The 20,078-nt window shown below is 41.2% G+C and overlaps 1 protein-coding gene across 1 annotated transcript in view; it reads left to right on the forward strand.

Annotated features, from left to right (window-relative positions):
• Positions 1–20,078, forward strand: part of sbf2 (SET binding factor 2) — an 82,262-nt gene that overhangs the window by 58,831 nt on the left and 3,353 nt on the right. The window contains 20 exon segments of the mRNA XM_054608553.1: positions 407–559; positions 854–1,125; positions 2,021–2,193; positions 2,476–2,549; positions 4,492–4,591; positions 4,594–4,686; positions 5,269–5,396; positions 6,009–6,184; positions 6,353–6,486; positions 6,575–6,776; positions 7,239–7,435; positions 7,635–7,775; positions 8,961–9,044; positions 10,868–10,942; positions 12,030–12,208; positions 12,834–13,010; positions 13,412–13,513; positions 16,741–16,926; positions 17,988–18,114; positions 18,632–18,759. Coding sequence (XP_054464528.1) covers positions 407–559; positions 854–1,125; positions 2,021–2,193; positions 2,476–2,549; positions 4,492–4,591; positions 4,594–4,686; positions 5,269–5,396; positions 6,009–6,184; positions 6,353–6,486; positions 6,575–6,776; positions 7,239–7,435; positions 7,635–7,775; positions 8,961–9,044; positions 10,868–10,942; positions 12,030–12,208; positions 12,834–13,010; positions 13,412–13,513; positions 16,741–16,926; positions 17,988–18,114; positions 18,632–18,759 — 2,901 coding nt within the window.

Here is a 20,078-nt window from a genome sequence, read left to right on the forward strand (position 1 = left end):
ACCCCTTTACATACAGTTTTTCTTTTTTATGTAGTAGCTTTAAATTCATTACAATAAACTCTCCAACGAGATTAAGATGTTTACATTGAATGAAAAATGAAATCTTGGGGGAAATATAACGTGTTATCTTTGACTGTACAGTTTAGTCAAATGGAAATATTCTAGATGTTTTATTGTGTTATTTTACACACATTTCCTCAAAATCGAGACATGTTTGGGGATTCTGTGGTTGTGTAAAGTTCTGTGGTTGTGTAAAGTTTAGCTGTGTTGCATGTGTTTGTTCTGACTGGGGTTGACGAGGTGATGCATGTTAGATTTTAAATCAGGTTTGCACGTTCGAACGAGCATTCAGAGGTTTGATGTCCGGCAAAACACAGTGAGCTATGAACTATGTTTTGTCTCGCAGAAATTGGCTCCCGGGGTGAACCAGTTTGCATACACCTGCATTCAGGACCATCCCATCTGGGCCAACCAGCAGTTCTGGGAGGCCACTTTCTACAGCGAGGTCCAGAGTCAGATCCGAGCTCTTTATCTTAACACCCTAGAGGGAAGGCTAAAGGTAAGAGAGCGAAATTTCACCAATATAGTAGATATTTTGTGAGAATTCATATGGAGTCTGTTTGAACCCACTATTTTTAACCCTGTCATTAGAGATGAAAAGCTTGAACAACAGAAAATGTCCGTCCAGCTCTGTAATTGCTGTTGTTCTTTGTTTTATGTTATAATAAACTGAATCTCTTTCGGTTTTGGACTGTTGGTCGAACAAAACATTTAAATACATAAACCTGGTCTTAAATGCAGGGATGGATATTTGTTTTGTGTGTTAATATTCCTCGTAATTGTGTCTCTCCAGGATACGGGCCCCGAACCTGCAGCGGGCAGCGATGAGGAGCACACAGCAATGGCCTTGGCAGCAGAGCAGCTGCGTGCATGGCCCGGCCTGAGCAAGGAGAAGCAGCATGAGTTGGTGAAGAATGAGGAGAGCACCGTGTTCAGCCAGGCCATCCACTACGCCAGCCTCATGGTTTACCTGCTAGTTCCTTTGGACACCAGCAAGCTCAAGCTGCTCCGTACCGCCCCCGTCGCCGACTGGGAGAGCGGCAGCAACAGCATCGTCACAAACAGGTCAGCATGGTGTTCACTATCGGAGTAGAGAAACAATGTAATTAACTGATGTTTTATTTTCTTTCACGTGTTTTTACACACACACACACAGACTGGAATAGTACACATTTTTGGCTTGTTCAGAATTTTAAGGTAGAACGATCAGTCTTATCTGGAGGGAACCTCTAGCTAAGGTTTCATGATTTGGGAATATGTGTTCCTCTTTTAATAAGGTGATGATTAGTATGTGGGCGTATGTGGCGTAAGCCACAGTCTACATGATACCTTCCTATTTAGCCAAATGGAACACATTTCCTCTCCCGTTTCCGGCTCACATCCATCCCGTGGGCTTACATTGCTACTGCACAAAACAGAGTGAGGCTCATTTACTTCTGTTTGGAAGTTTCAAACCCTCTGGGCGTCTTCAGCGGGGCCACACTGTACTCACCCGACCAAACAAAATAGCAGTGGAAGTGATTTCCCGTGCTCTGCAGTAACTGTGGAGTGAAAGAAATCTGGTGAAGATCACCCATCAATGTGTTTTCCTATAATTGGAAGGTTTACCGGCTGTTCAAAAAGTTAGGGTTTGTCACCAAAAAGTCAGAAGAACACAATGTTATTATTACATTTTCGTTATGTGCATCATTTAAGCTTTTTTAAACATTTGTTCTGAGCATAATGTTACTATTTTATTCTTTGTTTTGTTTCGATTTCTAATAAGAAGACAGAAACGCTGCAGCCAAGGATTCTTTGTTTGGGAATTTCTTCTCCTTTTTTCCCCAGACTTGTTTGTTGCTCACAGAGAACATTTGGATCTCATCAATAACTATGAATCCAAAGGGACGGTTGCATCACCTTCTCATGGGAAACATTATTTTTTGCTAATTTTCATTGTGTCATCATGTGTGTTTTACAGCATTGCTGGTAGCGTTGCAGAAAGCTTTGACACCGAAAGCGGGTTTGAGGACTCGGAGAACAGCGATGTGGCCAACTCTGTGGTCAAGTTCGTTGCCCGCTTCATCGATAAGGTGTGCACAGAGAGCGGAGTAACCCAGGAGCACATCAAGAGCCTTCACAGCATGATCCCAGGTAGAGCGCCCACAGTGTTCACTCACACGCTGACACTGTCCTAATTCCTGAAGAGAGATGCACATCTGCAGAGTAACCCTTGCACATGTGCATTCTCAGCTCAGGCCAACAGCAACAGAGTCCTCTGAGCTGATTAACTCCTGACATGTTAAATGGCCTTAAAATCTGTAAATACACCCTCTGGTTGTAAGAGCGTGTGGACATACATGTGTCTCTGTGTACCAGCTCTGTGTGTTCACTAGTGTATACATATGGTAGCTGACCCCCTCTCGTGACCCACAGGCATCGTTGCTATGCAGATGGAGGCTCTGGAGGCGGTTCACAGAGAGAGCAGGAGGTTACCTCCCATTCACAAGGTGAGTGTTGCTCTATTCTTGGCTGCTGGGACTTCAGTTGTATGTACAGTGTGTACTAGAGATAATTCAATATCATTTTTTCCCTCCCACTCCTGATATCAATACCTTAACTTTTGGGCAGTACCAAGTAATGATCCGATACCAGAGCGTCAATTACAAAAACAACTTTATTTTATATTGCTGTGAAAACAGTACCCAATACCTGATGCAGCAGTTTAAGCTGTATCAAAGGCATTTCCGATACTGGTATCAGTATCAGAACAACTCTAATGTATATACAAGTTTAAAGCATGGTTATCTTTAAGATCCGAGTTAAAAATCAACTTCAGAGTATGCAGAGTGACAATCTCATCTAATGTTCAGATTTTAGCAGTAGGACTTGCTGTGCTATATGTCTGACAGCTCTTGGTAATTCCTATTGTAAAAACTCATACACACAGACGAACACCATGCCAGTTCTGCTTTGGGAGCAACCTGGAGACCGTGGTGAGCAGTCTGGGCAGATTGTCTGTAGTACTTTGTGCAGCTAACCTCTCACACTTTTATGTGTTGGACAAAGCTTCCACACTGGCCTGCTAGCGGAAGCAGCATGCCAAGAAATACTAAAAAGTGTGTAAACACCACTGACTCTGGATTTATGACAAGTCTGAATCGTGGTAGTAGTGGAAGGTTTATCTCAAAGAAGCAAAACAATGAATGCATTTAAGGTGCAACTCTAATAAGAAGCCGAGCTTGCAGCAGTAATGAGGTGCAGAGGGACCTTTTTTTCCTAGTCTCACTGTCCATTCAAAGACGGATTCAAGAAGCTCTGATTATCTCCTGGCCAGACCTCAACTCCCCCACGTTGGCTGTGGTCTTAATAGGAAAGGTTGTGAATGATCTAACGTCCCTCCTCGTTCATATTTGTGACAGTGGAACAACTGAGTGTTCCTCTACTGGATTTGGAGGCCAGAAGGAGCTGAAGCAACACAGGGTGCAGACTTGACTGTTGGTAACAGTTCATACAGTAGAAAAAGTTGGTTAATAATCACTTCTGCTAATGCGGTCAATAAACTAGTAATGCATATCTTATGAGGCACATGTGTCACAGTACACGTTTCCTGTTCATAAGATTTCTTTAACAAGAAGCACCATTTGCTTCTTTGAAAACTGAAAATAGATTCCAAATCCAAACAAATTATGAAAAGTACTATAACAATAATATACAAGATATTTACTGTTTCAAACTCAACATCTCAACCTAATAGCTGACAATAATGTGAAGCAAAGGCCCACTATTAAACTTAACCTTCTAGTAACACATTGGTTAATCTTAAAATGATTAAACTGAGTAAGTAGAAGAAAGATAAGGCGTATATATGTGGCATTTTGAGTTAAACATTTAATGCATTATAGTTGTCTGCCAGTGTTTTGTTGTTGTGTCTTTCACATTGAGGACCTGGTCATGTTAATAAGCCTTATTCTATAAATAAACAGGCATCATGCCAGTCAGTGTCCACATGTTTATATCTCAAAAACAGAAAAGTGAGTTCAATGAATTGATTATCAGAGCAGTTTTTATTTTGTTAAGAGATCAAGAGTTTTGCTTGGGGGAATTAATTGGTAAACAGGTCTGAACAGATAGTATGAATTAGTTTGTTTTCAGATTGAAATCTACTGTGTGTGTGTGTGTGTGTGTGTGTGTGTGTGTGTGTGTGTGTGTGTGTGTGTGTGTGTGTGTGTGTGTGTGTGTGTGTGTGTGTGTGTGTGTGTGTGTGTGTGTGTGTGTGTGTGTGTGTGTGTGTGTGTGTGTGTGTTTGCTTTTGATGATGATGTGCATGTGATGCTTAAATACGTCCAACATGATGTATCGGTTTACTGGACTTTTGGAATCTGATTCTCTGACAATTTGTGTGTAAAGGTCGGTCCTTAAATATAACGGGTTATGTTTTCATCCCTTCAGCCTAAGATTCTGCGTCCAGCACTGCTTCCTGGAGAGGAGTTGGTGTCAGAGGGGTTGCGGGTGCTTCTGGACCCTGACGGCAGGGAAGAGGCCACTGGGGGTCTCCTGGGGGCCCTCACATCCTGCCAGCAGAGGGAGCCCTCTTTCTCACCACATACCGCATCATTTTCAAAGGCACCCCCCATGATCCACTGGGTAAATTCTGAACCATAGCAACACTAGCTTTTAGGTCTCAATTATATGAAATATTACTTTTCTGTATTTCTTAGCTAATTTCCAATGTTTATATAATAAATATTCTTGTTAATAAATTACTTTTTGTTTTTGTTTTCATAAAAAAGCTTTTTTTTGGACAGAAGTATATTTTTTGTTGCTACGCCATCTAAACTACATAATTGTTTTCAACTGATAATTTGCTCTCAACCTTTATATTGAAGCCATCATTTTCTGCTCAAATAGCAGCAGACCTTACTCTGGTAAACCATACCTTAACACGGGTCGTCGCTTAATCAGACGATTGATCCCCGGCTCCTCTAGTCCATGTGGATGTGTTCTTGGGACATTCAACCCCAAATTGCTCCCGAAGGCTATGCAATCGGTGTGTGAATGTGTATGAATGTAAGTTGGTTCTGATTGGCAGGTGGCACCTTGCATGGAAGCTCCTGCCATCAGTGTATGAATGGGTGTGAATGGGTTAATGCATTTGTCTAAAAGCGATTTTAGTCGATTCACCATTAGTCGATTCACCATTTATCATTTGTTTCTATATGTGTCCAGTGGGGGAGCAGGCAGTGATCAGAGCTTTCCCAATGTCCACGCTGACCAAAGAAAAGAAGATCAGCATCCAGAACCAGCTGCAGCAGAACATGCAGGAAGGCTTGCAGCTCCGCTCTGCTTCATTTCAGGTAAACGCTGAAACACACTACACTTACATGTTAGTGTAGTATGAACACTAGTCACCAAAGATCTTAAATAGATGGGTGGGCAGAATGCAGTGTGTTTTAGTTAATGTGGCTTATTTGTATATTTAAGATTAAAAAAAATGTGTTTCTCATAATCATATTAACCAAATGCCTTTTATAATTCACTGGGCTGAAGAGGATTCACAAACTATTATTTATGTCGTAACACTTGCAATAATAATTAACAATCTGTGTGGCACATCTTGTTGAAACCCCACTGTCTTGTGTTTTATAACATGAGCTTAGTTCTTAGAATCAAAGAGAAAAGCCATTTTCATCCAAGCATGTGTTTTTAGTCTTTAGATGTACTGCTGTAAAAGTTTTTATGGTTCATTCCTATCTTTTTACAAACATGAATTATGAAAGTGGCCATGTTCTTGTATTGTAGGTCACTTGGCCCATGTGGAACTCTCTTTAGTGTTTGAATGTGTTTGTGTCCCTACATTTATAGATGGCTTCAACACATTTCATGGGTTGAACAGAACTCAAATCCAATGTGAATATGAAATGTTTACTGTGTTGTTTAATAATCAGTTAAACTAAAATCTCTTACAGCTGATAAAGGTGGCTTTTGATGAGGAGGTGAGCTCAGAGATGGTGGAGATTTTCAGAAAGCACCTGCAGAGGATTCGCTACCCACAGTCCATCTTCAGCTCCTTTGCTTTTGCAGCAGGACAAACCGCACCTCAGCTAATCCTTCCAAAACAAAAAGAGAGGAACACTGGCTTCAGGTTTGTGGCGCTGGACTGACTGTTTATTGTAAAAATCACCTTTTTTTTAAATGGACAGCTGAAATATAAATATACATAAATACATGCACATGTACAAAAACACTCGAGTTTTGATTCTGAAATTGCACACAGTAAATTCTATTTCTCGTAACCCTGCACTCCTCACAGAACGCTGTCCAAAACTATTGTCAAGGGAGCAAAGAGGGCTGGGAAGATCACCATGGGCCGTGGCAGCCAAACCACACTGAAGAAGAACGACAGAGGCAGCAGGATGACCTGGCATGACGATGATGATGTTTCAAGTGAGAGGAATGACACATTAGCATTTGAAAGTGTGGAGGGAGATGGAAAACAAAACTCAATTCTCCTTTGTATGCGTGTGTGTTTCAGTATCAGACGACGGGGAGCCGCCACCCAGCAGCACTTTGCGAGCATCAGAGAAGTCCACCATGGAGCAGCTGGTGGAGCAGTCCTGTTTCCGTGACTACCAGCGTCTGGGCCTGGGCACCATCACCGCCAGCTCGTCTCGCTCCAAGTCAGGCGAGCAGTTCAGGATCACAGCCGTGAACAGACTCTACTCCCTCTGCCGCAGGTACGCACCTCGAGGGCTGTAATCCTGATAAAGTTAAATATTGTTTTAGCTGGAAAAGTGCGGCTAAACGAGCATCAAAGAACAGATGAGAAACCTGCTGATCTGTGCTGATTTAAATAAAGTTGAACACAGTGGTGCTGAGTACATTAGTTTCCAGGATTTGTGGCCCTGTCGGAAGCTTTGTAAGCCTCGATATCCCAAAAGGCCAATGGGAGATCTCCTTTACCTGACAGATGTTTGACATATCAATTGAGACAGATTCAGCTTCAGCCTGTTATCCAAAACCCCCATTCTGTGACTAATACAGCCACAATCCCACTCAGATCCTGGCTGTATATTCAGTTACAGACCTTTTATTCAGCTGCATGAACAAATGGCTTCGCAGTGGTTTATACGGGGCAGACAATCTTTTTTTCTATATACTTGTGCGTTTAAGATTTCCATTCTGTCTCTCTCCTTCAGTTACCCAGGTCTGTTGGTGGTTCCTCAGGCAGTCCAAGACAGCAGCTTACACAAAGTGGCCCGCTGCTACAGACACAACCGTCTGCCTGTTGTGTGTTGGAAACATCCTCGTACTAAAGCCATGCTGCTCCGCTCAGGAGGCTTCCACGGCAAGAGTGTGGTGGGATTGTTCAAGTCGCAGAACCCCTCCTCAACAGGTGTGTATGTTACAGATTCAGCTGCTTTATCATTATGTTACTCAAGTTATTTGACCTCCAGGAGTAACAGCTAGCTAAAGCTAAATAGGTCACGATTTTTTGTTTTGTTTAGCCAAAGAAACAGTTGACAGTGCTGTCAACGATTTTATGATTTTCATTATTTTACGACTAAATCAAAAGTGTTGTGATCTGCCTTTAGCTCCTGCCTCGTCTTCAGAATCTTCCAGCAGTCTTGAGCAAGAGAAGTATCTGCAAGCCATCCTGAACTCCATCCCTATGTACTTCAAAATTAACGGAAACAACACCCTGTCCAACCGCTCCCTCGTAGGCCTCTCACCAGGTACACTGATCACTATGTCCAGATCGCATTTTTATTTATTTGGACACTGAATACAACATTTCTCTCTGCAAGACAATTTTACTTCTGGAAACAGGTAAAATTGTCAAAGTGTCAAAGTGTTCACACACACATTCTTCACCAGGATTGGCTGACCCAGACCATTAGCTAATGCTACGTTCATGTCACATGGAAGTTACCATATTTGCTAGTTTGTAGCATGTAAGTCTTCAATAAATACAACTTGCTTTTGTTAAGTAATGAAGCAAACGTAGGTGGATACCTCACATCAGCTCAAGTCGTATAACTACATAACATTTATCAGTAGCGCCCTCGAACCAAAGCTACGTCACCTGACCGCCTGCACCCCTACCTGACATGAATTTGCTGTGCGATGACCTCGGCTCTGCCGTGGGAAAAATACTAGTTTGTTTGTGAGGGACAAGAGGTCATGAGTTCATTTCTTCTGATAAAGAGAAAAACTGCAGAGTTGCTCTCTTTATTTTTGGTCATTCCAGCTCTGTTTTTTCTCTGCCATCAGGCAATCACTCTCTTCCCTTTTGTGTTTGCTCTGGTCCGCAGCTATTTTTCACCTACTTATCTTTGTGTGTGTGTGTGTGTGTGTGTGTGTGTGTGTGTGTGTGTGTGTGTGTGTGTGTGTGTGTGTGTGTGAGAAACAGCGAGAGAGAGAGAGACACTGTGGGAGAAATACTGTATCTGATATTCGGCAACAACTGGAAGGAAATTTGTACAATAAGAGGTTAAATAAGAATCACAGGACAACCTGGGGTCACTGCCCATTCATCTTCTCTGACTGGACTGAAGCTGTGTCCAGGATGCGCACACACACACACACACACACACACACACACACACACACACACATACACACACACACTCCTTTAACCATCATGTATCTTGTGTTGAAAGCGCTCAGATCAGGTTTAGGGCTCTTAATGGGAAAATTGGATTTAGATCAATTCTGCAGTGTCACAGTGAGTTCAAACTGAACCAAAAGACATCATTAATCACTGCATGAGTTTGAGTGTTTTTGCTTGTAGAAGGGGAATGCACATCTGTCATCTTGTCTTGTTTATGATTTGGGGTTGACACTGTATGAAAAAATACCTTCCTGAACATTGACACTTGGTGTAATGTCCTGTGTATTGTGTGAATGTTTGTCTTCAGGCAGTGACAGGAGGACATCCAGGATACCAAAGATGGCTCCTGTCCATTTAGAACTCCCATTCTCAAACAGCTTTACCAGAGGAGGTGAGTGTTGTTCTCTGTTTCCTAGTTAAAACGTCAACATGTGTCCTCTTGCTGCCAGGTGAAATATGAAACACCAGAACCTGTTACCTGTAATAATGTAGTTATGAGTGTTTTAGCATCCTCTAGTCTCTTAAGGCAAAGTTGACAAAAAGGGGCTTCATTCATTTTACTCACGTATTAGATAATCACAATAGTTTATAGCGGTTGGTTTGCCAGTGCTCCTAGTTATCCCAGATGTTCTGCCCTTCTCTCTATTGTCCACCCGGGTCACGTGTGCTCCCATTTTTCTCTTGTTATAAAACGCATTTTCTCTTACATTTTAATAATATGGGTGAATTTATTGTTGCACTAAAATCCCACTTCTGAAGACAAAAGTATGCAACCAATTTAAAGACATCCTGAAAGGATTCAGATATTATTGAAGGAACATTCTTCTTGCAAAAGATGGTATTACTGCGATTTTAGAAAGTTGGATACATTCATTAGAATGTGTGAGACATAGCCTTAAGGCCAACATACTTAATGTTTTAAATTGATTGCATATGAATTATTGTTTGTAGTTATAATACCATGAATAAAATGCCTGAATGTGAGGAAACATGGTTCAACTGAATATATGTGAAAATACTGGAATCATATAGTACAAGTATTGTAAAAGTATTAAATAACAAGAGTGAGACAAAGTTATAGGCTCTAGATAAACTAAATACAACCAAGAGTATTTCAGTCATTTTTTCCTCAGTCAAAAAACAGATGCTGAAAATAATTTGAGCCTTAGTGCCCAATGGAAAGTATCAGGTCGTTGGAGTGTTGAGGTTCTTTGGCTTACAGCTGTGCGTACAGTATGCACTTTATAATTCTCTGGTAATCATGTGAAGTATATCAGGAGCTCACTGCCACATAAACCTTGTATGTTCTTGATACCTGTAGTGTTTCTGGCAACAACAAAAAAAGCATACTGTAAATCTTCCAGATACAGAAAACTCTGTATGCTGTTAAATGGATACGACTTCATTAATGTGTTAACTGGAATGTGAACTCTTAAGGAGAATTCATCAGGACTGAGTGCTATGTCTCAGCCAGATGTTGTGCTTGTTGCTGTTGAATGCCGGTATGAGGTGTTATTCAGATGAATGATTTAGCACTAAAAAGGATGAAACGACACTGAAAACTTGGGAGTTTTTCTTCTATTTTTCAACCTTTAATCCAAACTGTAATTAAACACTTCGACTCCATCTGACAGAAACGGTGTATTACTTGTAAAATTATAATGTAATGTTTTACAACTTTATTGGAAATGAAAAGTGATGTAGCAATATATCAAAAATCCCGACAGAGAGAGAATATTTGTATGCCTGCTTTTAAGACGCAGAATTTTTCAAGCAAAACGGACACCTGCAGATTTACTTCAGTAAATCCATTCCTAGTCGGCCTCTGTTCACATGAGAAGAGAACAAATGTCGTGCAAACTGTGACTCCAGTCTGCTGCACCTGTTACAGATACAGACATCACAGGTTTCTGGAGCAGAATGTGTCACATCTCTTGCTGATGAAGTGGCACAAAAGTATTTTGTTTTCATACCATCACGCATAACCATGGACAATCATATTCATGCATGCTATGACAATCATTCTCTTTATTATTGAAAGACAACTTTATGTGGACCAGCCTCAACTCTTCATTGGCATGTTTCTGTTGGTTTCTGATGTGGTTAGTAGAGCAGGTGGTGATGTCCGTTTGATGTTGACATGATTTATTTTTTTCATGCCTCTTTCCCTGCCCTCATCTTCTCTCTCTATATCCTGTACAAACAACCGCCCAGTGCTTGAGTACAGAGATAAACTTTTCACTCACTCAAACCAAAAACCTGCCAGTAAGGAGAGAATCCACCATCAAGGTATAGTCAAACTGTCTCTTTCCCCTGCTAGACCTCTTAAGGCGCTCCTTATATCTCTAACATATCCTCCAAGCCTCATCCTTTTTTCTCTTTCTAACCGACACAAACGCTCACTAACAAGATTACTTCACCACGCTTCAAACCTTGTGAGTCAGAGTACTAATCATGGCTGACTTTGTGAGCGCTCTTCTGGGAGCTGTGGTTTTTCACAAACCAAAGTGGCCGCTCTAATGTGGCCTGTTCTATTGTTAATGTGTTGGCTCAGTAGGGCTGACTGGTGGTCGGTTACAAGCTGGTCCAGAATGAGGAAGAAAGGAATCCGTTTGTCATGGCAGACAAGTTATGAATCACACAAAATGAGGCACCTCTGATCCTGTAGTGTAATAAAGACAGACTCGAGTACTCTGTAATTTGACTCGAAGCAAATAGGAGTCCATTAATATTTAAAAAGAAATCATATAAAAGCTTTTTAATGTGTGTTTTTATTGCCTGTATATTTCCGAGTCTAAAGAGCAGTCTTGTTAATCTTCAATCAGGTGTAAACCGTTGCGTAATTGATCATAGCTGTGAAAAGTGTAACCAATAGCATTTGAAACATTTCGTAAATGACCCCAATGGATTTTAAGATATCTGTGCATTTAATGTCCATTTGGTCAAAGGCTCTTGTAAAACTGCCCTGATTGCAGAAGCTAACATTAGCAGCAGTTTGACAGCTGTAAAAATGTAACTCATGAGAGCTGAAAGTGATTACTGTGAAAAATCATCTGCTTCCTGATTGTGATTCATGCTGTTTGGAAGGTATTGCATGCCGGTTTTCAGAGAAATGTGCTTTTAGACTTGTTGACTTGCAAAAAAATTCCAACAACTTCTGCTTCTAATATCTCAACACACCCGAATCGCAGAGGCAACTGCTTTGTTGGTGGACTGAAAGAATGTCATAATCCCTGTTGCACTGCTGTGCACGTAAACGTAGTCCGCATGTCATGTGTTGTTCATCATTCTGTCTTAGTTTGTTTGACAGCATGTGTCCATACACAGACCAGCTCCTGCGTGTGTGTGACTTTTGTTTATGTCTGTGTGTTTGCAGGCATGTGGGCTAGCCTGCGCTCCAGCAGCAGACTCGGCCATCACCCGTTGACTGCAGACGTTGGCTCCAGACTAGCAGGGAAGGATCTGGCACCTCCTGCAGGTAGCAGCAGTCTGCAGGCGCAGCTCCTGAAGCGGCAAGCTGCCCTCTACGTCTTTGGAGAAAAATCCCATCTAAGGGTGAGAACGAAAAGGAAGGTCCTCTGTGGAGGCTGGGAGGACATTTTGTCTTAAATTGTTGTAAATCCACATTGTCCAATTTATCAGGTAGACTCGTACAGACTAATGCGAACCAATCCATCTGTTCATGAAGTCTACTTTTGTGATGTGATGATTTTCTCCTAAACTGTCATCAAGGAGTAACATTAAAATATATGTTTTAGCGTTGAGGTCATAGTTAGTGTTGGTGTTGGTGTGTTAAGACGCCAACCATGAACTACAGCACCCCTGGTTCAGTGGGTAAAGTATCCAGAAAAATAATGAGCACAACCAAAAAAAAGCAGATACCATAGATTTGAGTCAACATGCAAACAAAATCAAAGCATTACTGCGGTCTTAAACAATAATGGAACCTCTTGAGCAATGTAGTATTCATTGCAGAAATAAGAATTGCATTACTTTGTACATGTATTTGTGGTTTTTGTGGTAACTCAGCATATTTTCATCCTTAGTTTGATAGGTTTATTTGTATAATTGTTGTTTTTCAATTATGTAGCCACGCCCCCGTAGAAAGCAGTTTTTAGTGCGGAATGCATTACAATAATAGAATAAACTTACATGTTATATATCTTTCTGTGTTTGGCAGGGCCTCAGAGTGGACTCTTCTCTGAACTGTGAGCTGGTGCCGGTGGACTTTGCAGACACCCGGCAGGTGAAAGCCTCTTTTAAGAAGCTGCTGAGAGCCTGCGCTCCCAGCGCCACCTCGTCCGACTCGGAGGATTCCTTCCTCAGAGCCTTGGAAGACTCTGAATGGATCCTGCAGGTAAACAAACACACAAACAACACTGGTGTTGCATTTTTATAAGGTTATCCGAGTCAGACTCTAAAAAATGATGTGAGAACGACCCAGCAGTCGGCTTTTACTGCTCATCCTGTGTTTCACATTCACATAATGAATAAATCCACTCTGAAGCCATTTTCCCAAGGAAAACAGATTCACAACATCAGAGTTCTTATCATGCTGGTTATCTGACGGTCCCCTGCAGCCGAACGTTGTACTTAACAGAAAATATTATCCGTGGGAAACCCTTCGTAGGCAACAAGCAGCCTGTCAGCAAACAATTTACCAGTAGACCAGTGGTAACTTATACACAGTGAGGATTAATTGTGTGTGTGTCTATGTGTGTAAATGTGTTCAAATGCACATATGTTGATCTCCCACAGCTTCACAAGATCCTGCAGCTGGCACTGATTCTGGTGGAGCTTCTGGACAGCGGCTCATCTGTTCTCCTCAGCCTGGAGGACGGCTGGGACATTACCACACAAGTAAGAAAAACGCACGAATACCTATTTGAATAAACCCACAAATAAGACAATATTGTGACCAGAGAAAGAACATGGAGAGTTTAACGTGTTGCAGAGTTTGGCTTTTGGTACTTTTCCATCAACCCATTCTTCTACTAAATTGAATTAGTGTATTCAAAAACCTGAAGGGAAATACAGGAGATCAAAGCAAAGAAGTAATAATATAAAATACTTAAGGGTTTTTCATTTGCAGGAAGTAGGAGAGCTGGCTATGATTTTAGAAGTCATGAACTTATAAAATAAATTGTTTAATGTGTGCGACTATCATCTTCTCTAAAAATAAATGTATTTTACCATCGCAGGCTTGGCTCTGTAGTAAAGTTACTACCGGGCGCTGGTAAATGTGTTTGGCACATTTAGTCAGGCTCTATTCTGCCTTAGCAGTGTGTGTGTGTAAGTGTTTTTAGCTGTGAGATGTGTTCAAGAGGTGGATCAGTGTAAAAACGAATTGATTCAACTGACAACTGACAAAACTGACCAAAACAGTCTTCCTTCCTCTGTTTCGATTTGGAAGGAGGGGTATTTTTCTTGAAAAGCCCATCTTGATGCAGACAAATCATTAGATGCATTGTTACATGCCTCCACGGCATCAAAAGCCCATAAACAAAGAAATAGCAAGAAAGAGGTTGATAAGTGTACGTAACCACAACTTCCCTTCTACAGGTCCAGATAGGGGTCCTTGTTACATTTCACTCCCGTCTATATAATCACGTCATTTGGTAAAAAACAACAACACAGGGAATACATGCATCAAAAGAACCTGATTTAATTTATTAAATCTAAACCATCCTCAGTGGAAAGCAGGAATGAAACACCATTATGTATCCATGTTACTAGCACTCAGTTCACAATGTCATTCCGTCCCGTCCTCATTGAATATAAAAATGTAGAACACACACTGATTTACATTGTATTTTTCAAAAATCTCTGACTGAAAGCCAAACTTACCCGTGGGCGCGGGTTGTAATTGTAAAATGTAAAAGAAAATCACTTGTAAAAGATGAATTGCTAACGGAGAACAGCTCATAAAACACTTATTATGAGTAACTTTTAACACAGTTTCTTATTGGTTTTGTGGCAAAACAAACAAACACCAGTCAGCCTGCACTGGACCATGTGTGACTTATAAATCCGCTGGCACACCTGCTTTTTCTACTCATAATCATCTCTGTTACTGGTGACAAAATGATGCAGAGATAGATTATAAAAAGGCGAGTTGGCTTACTGATTTTATGCTGATTTCCAAAGTTCATGGTTTTGTTTTTGAGGCACGCAAACTAAAAGTCTACTTTGATCCAGATCAATTGTCTGTATCCATTTCCTGCTGCATTCGCCATTTCATCGCATGTTTGCCTTCTGAGCTCATATTTTCCGTGTTGACCTGTTAAAGTGCACATGTTGGTATTGCAAGCGTGTGTCCTTCAAAACGTGTTTACTGGGTTTGCAAAGCCCTGGGCTGCTGTGTAAAAGCCCAGGTTTGTGGTCCACTTATGCCAGGCACGTGTTCGGCCCGGAGCATCTCTCTCCACGGGCCACCGGCTCCATCACGCCAGGTCCTGATCAGCCGGACCACAAATGGGCTCCATATGCTCTCGCTCTGCTGCCTCTGTCCACGGACCATAGACACCCAGCAGACAGGATGCAGAACCGTCTTTGTTTTCTTTCTGAAACCCTGTTTTCTGTTTCTCCATCTAAACCCTGTGCATCTCTCATATCCTCTCTCATGCCTCGCATCGTTCTTAAAACCATTCCTCAGTCCGCTGTAGTCTTATAAATAATCTGAGGGGCTTAATCCAGTTCCGGGGTTGCAGTGGGCTTTTCTCCACCACTCAGGTCTGGATGTTTCTTTGAAACCTCACGGGGAAGCCATTAGCTGATTTTCTCGCTCATTCCTCGCGTCAGGGCTCATTAGTTGTGTTGGAGAAGACACGGGCAGTGGAGCAGGCCAAGCAAATGGCATGTGTAGAAAAGTGGTTCTCCATTGGTGTTTTGTGGAGTGAGCCTGAAGACTTTGCTAGATGTTATATAAATGTAATTGATAGCAGATGATCAGTTTAACGTTGTGTTGTCAGAAGATGTTGCGCTCCGCTTTTAAAGGGATGCAAAGCAAAGTCATACCAACCGAGAAGACAAAAACGATGCTTTATCGTAATCAAACATGACACTGTGAAAATAAATCTGCACCGTTGTGGTGAAACAGCTGCCACTTTCCTTTAGTGGTTAGATATTTAAACCGCTTGTTTGCCAAAGTATCAAGGGTTTTCAACCCTGTGTATTTAACATTATGAAAAGTATCATATATATAGACTGAAGTGGCATTGACAGAGGATTGTTTATCAAAAACTTTTCCACAGAGACAAAATAAGGTTATACTGATCCACTAGTATCGGCATAAATGTTAGCAGATACTGTAGGTAACAAGAAACAGAGCAGAACAAATGGTTTAGGTCATTAAGAATATTTTCACCAATAGTTGGTTTATCAGTGAGCACTGAGAAGTTTTATTTTTTAACGGTAAAATCTCGCACACAATCGTATTTCTTTAGTAGCCTCTCACAATGTTTTCTCTGTTTTATAAAATTATATTAATACCTCGATGTTTTAAACTTTTAAATATGCAATTCATATTAAAATTAGTTTTTCTTACATTGTTATCAGAAAATATACACAAATACAACATTACACACTAAATGTTGTCACTCAGAGAGATACACCCATTCCAGTTATTCCACGTTTAAACAGGTTAGTTGTTCAAAGTCATGCTCAACGTTAAATATTTTTAACTCACAAAACATAAAGCAGGTCAACTTTTCTAGAAAAATTAATTTCCAGTAAAATATGAAGCCAGTGCTCTTTTCCTGGACAAACAGTATGTTGTATTTTCATATCAACCAAAAGTATTTAGGGTACCTTGAAATCTGTTGTTTTTAAGACTTGAAGAGGACCAAACACACCACAATCCAGGAGAAACATAATAATAATAATAATAATCAATCCTTTATTAGTCCCACAATGGGGAAATTACAATTCTCTGCATTTAACCCATCCCAGAGGAGCAGTGGGCTGCTATACAGAACAGAATTATCGTTATATTGTTAATGTATGATTGACAGTACTGCAGATAAGTATTTTATTTGACCCGTCTCTTCCTCGTATTTCTCTCGCACCGTCTCTCTGTCCCTCTGCAGGTGGTGTCTTTGGTGCAGCTGCTGAGTGATCCTTTCTACCGGACTCTGGAAGGGTTTCAGGTGCTGCTGGAGAAAGAGTGGCTGTCCTTTGGCCACAAGTTCAGCCAGAGGAGCAACCTGAGTCCCAGCAGCCAGGGCGGCGGCTTTACACCCATCTTCCTGCAGTTCCTGGACTGTGTGCACCAGGTGAGGTTGACCTTCACCACCACAGGTTCTCCATACAGTAAAGCACCTCCTGCTCCTGCTATGTGACTTCTCTCCTCCTCCTAACCCCCACATGACTCAACACAGTTCATACCGTCTTCATGAGATCATAACATTCCTAAAAAGCATACAGACAAGAGGGAGAAAAAATACGAGAAATTCAGATGTCATTATCTGTACATTTGGTTTTAGTTTTGTTCTTTGCATTCCCAACACTGGATGTGGAATTTCAACAGCGTATTGCACCAGAGAGTGTGCAGGGAGGCTGCTGACCAGATGGTCCGTGAACCCTGTGATCAGCACTGAGCTGTCTGCACTCGCGTGCTTTCAGCATCCCTCACATGACAGTGCGTGTTTAGAGCTGCATGGGGGAAATTACAGTTTTTGGGGATTGGTAGTCTCTGAGAAGGTTTGGGTGTGGAGAGGGAAGCGGAGAAAATAATGAAGCTGAAATAGATGAGGTCCAGAAACCTGAAATACTAACTTTAGAGAATGCTGTGTTTTCTTTTTTTGTGTGCGTGTGTCTCCTGGGGATCGCACAGACCCGCTCCCATACGCTTACATCAACACATAGTTTCTGCATTTGTCTTTTGAAACTGTAAGCCTGGCAGCTAAGACCGTTTGGCTGGGGTCCTGGGGTCTGGAGAGCTGTAAACTGGGGGGAAGAAGGGTTTCGGACAAGAGCTGAAAATAGAAGTGCCTCATCTCCAAAACAGCTGTTGTTTTTGCCAATAGACCCAGGTGGCCTCAAATATTCAACACTTCTCTCTTGTTGGCCACTTCACACTACTGGATGGGAACAATGGGGCTGCAGTCCTGCTGGCTAAGTCTGGATTGTGTCTGGTGGTGAATATTTCACCGACCTTTGCCCCCACGAGGACAGGAGACGTTCATTCTTGTTTCTTATTGGTCATTTATTCACTGGAGGGATGTGAAGCCACAACACAAAGACACAATCCAGCTGTCACACACACAAACACACTCTGACCCCCCCTCTCTGCCTCTTAAGTCTAAGCTTTATCCATCTTTTCATGTCTTTGCAGATTTTGGAGCAACATCCTCTGGAGTTTGAGTTCAATCAGTATTATCTGAAGTTCCTGGCCTATCATCACATCTCTAACCGCTTCAAGAACTTCCTGTTGGACTCAGACTATGAGCGCTTGGAACATGGTCAGTGTCCTTAACTATTTAAACCAGAGGGGGTTGTTTTTTTATTATAATCTGGTTTTATTCTGCGGAAATGCTGCATTAAATTGGCTGTATCTTACTTTCATATCAGCGGGCACATTTTAACCGAGATTACTGTACCAAAAAAGCACTTTACCAGAGTTTCCATACAAGGAACAAATTAATATATGCACAAGTCCCCACAACTAAAGTAAACAGCGTCAGAGGCCTCCAATGTTGATTTATTTATGCTGAACAATTAACATGAAAAAACCCAAATAGTAATTCAATATGAGGCTAGATGTTGTGGGTTATGTGAATGTTTGAAGATTAAATGTGTGTAGAATCTCCATTGATGAACGTAGCCAGCCAAAACCTTCTCTCATATCGTGCAATATAACTTCTAAACCCTTTTGTTGAATTACAACTTTTAGTGCCGTAGTGTTGCATCAGCCAAAACAACCTGTGTGATTATTCGGCCCATGTGCTCAGCAGCTTCTCCTCTGTGTGTGTTTCACAGGAACGTTGTTTGATGATAAAGGTGATAAACAGGCCCGGAGAGGCATCTGTATCTGGGAGTGCATGAACAGGATGCACAGGAGGAGTCCCGTCTTCTTCAACTATCTGTACAGCCCCACAGAGAGCGACGTGAGTGGAAATGTCTTCCTTTTTGAGCTCACAGCTGCAGCTGATTCATGCAGCTCCCACACTGAGGAGCGATGGTGTGGTTGAATTCTCTAGTTCTGCCGTGTGTGTGTGTGTGTGTGTGTGTGTGTGTATATATATATATATATATATATATATATATATATATATATATATATAAAAACTAATAATCAACTCTTATTATGTAAAACCAGTGAGCTGGAGGAACCAAAAGACCTTGCAAGTCCTGATTCTCTTCAGGATATTTTTATAAAGTGTGCTTCATTGATAGTCATTACAGAGGTAGCTGCTAACCACGTTTTTTTGTCGTCCAGCCTTTGCATTGTTTATCTCCTTTGACTTTGACTCCTATATTTCTTAAGATTACTGCTAAAATAATATGTTTTTATTTATTTTTTTATTGTTAAGTTAAGCATCCAAAGAGGCTTTTTTTTACCAAATAAATTACCAAAGTAGAGTTGGAAAAATATCAAACTTAGGAGATCCAGCTTGGTCAGTTGAGTTGTTTCTTTATCTTTTGTAGTTTATTTTCTGATCATTTAGGAATACATCTGTGTTCTTACAGTTTCCTGACAAAGAAGTGTCCTGTTAATGACTGGAGCCTTGTTTTGAAGAAAGAGCAGGTGTTTGACGTTGATGGTATCTCATCTCTAATCACACTGATGTGTGACTCAATGAGACAAGTCTGTTTCTGATGGTTGATTGATTATGTGCAGTCGGCCACACTACAGACTAGTATTGTCACTTCGATACGATACCTGCCTAAATATCTCAATACCAATACTGTAACAATAACAGCAGTACTGTAAGCTGATTTGGTGAGTTGCCTTATAGTCAAATGTTCTGAGTGAATTTATCTGCCCTCTCATAAGCAGCAATGCAGTTTGTATAACTAGGGCTTTTATTGTGAAAGACAAGAATGGAAAGAGTGAAGCTGTAATGCATCGTCGATGCCGTTCACAGCAATTAAGAGTTATTATTTTATTACCTTCATCAGTATCGGTGCAGCTCATAACCAAGCACAGTTCCTCAAATGGCCACTTGAGGCTGTTTTGGTCTCTATTGCTGATATACTCGTTAATGACAAATGTAGGGGGGAATTTAATTTGACTCACCCGTTTAAACTATATTAAGGTTTAATATGGGAACCATTGAGAGCGTTGCCGCTTTGATTATCAGGTGGGTGCGGCCTCAGGTTGCTAGTATCTAACTGTCTCGTCTGCTGCGCCACCTCTTAACCCATTTTTACGTTCGGCTGCCACAAGAAATTATGATTATATTGATATAACAATATAATTGCG

This window comes from Anoplopoma fimbria, chromosome 2 (genome assembly GCF_027596085.1).
Source record: "Anoplopoma fimbria isolate UVic2021 breed Golden Eagle Sablefish chromosome 2, Afim_UVic_2022, whole genome shotgun sequence".
Lineage (NCBI taxonomy): Eukaryota > Metazoa > Chordata > Actinopteri > Perciformes > Anoplopomatidae > Anoplopoma > Anoplopoma fimbria.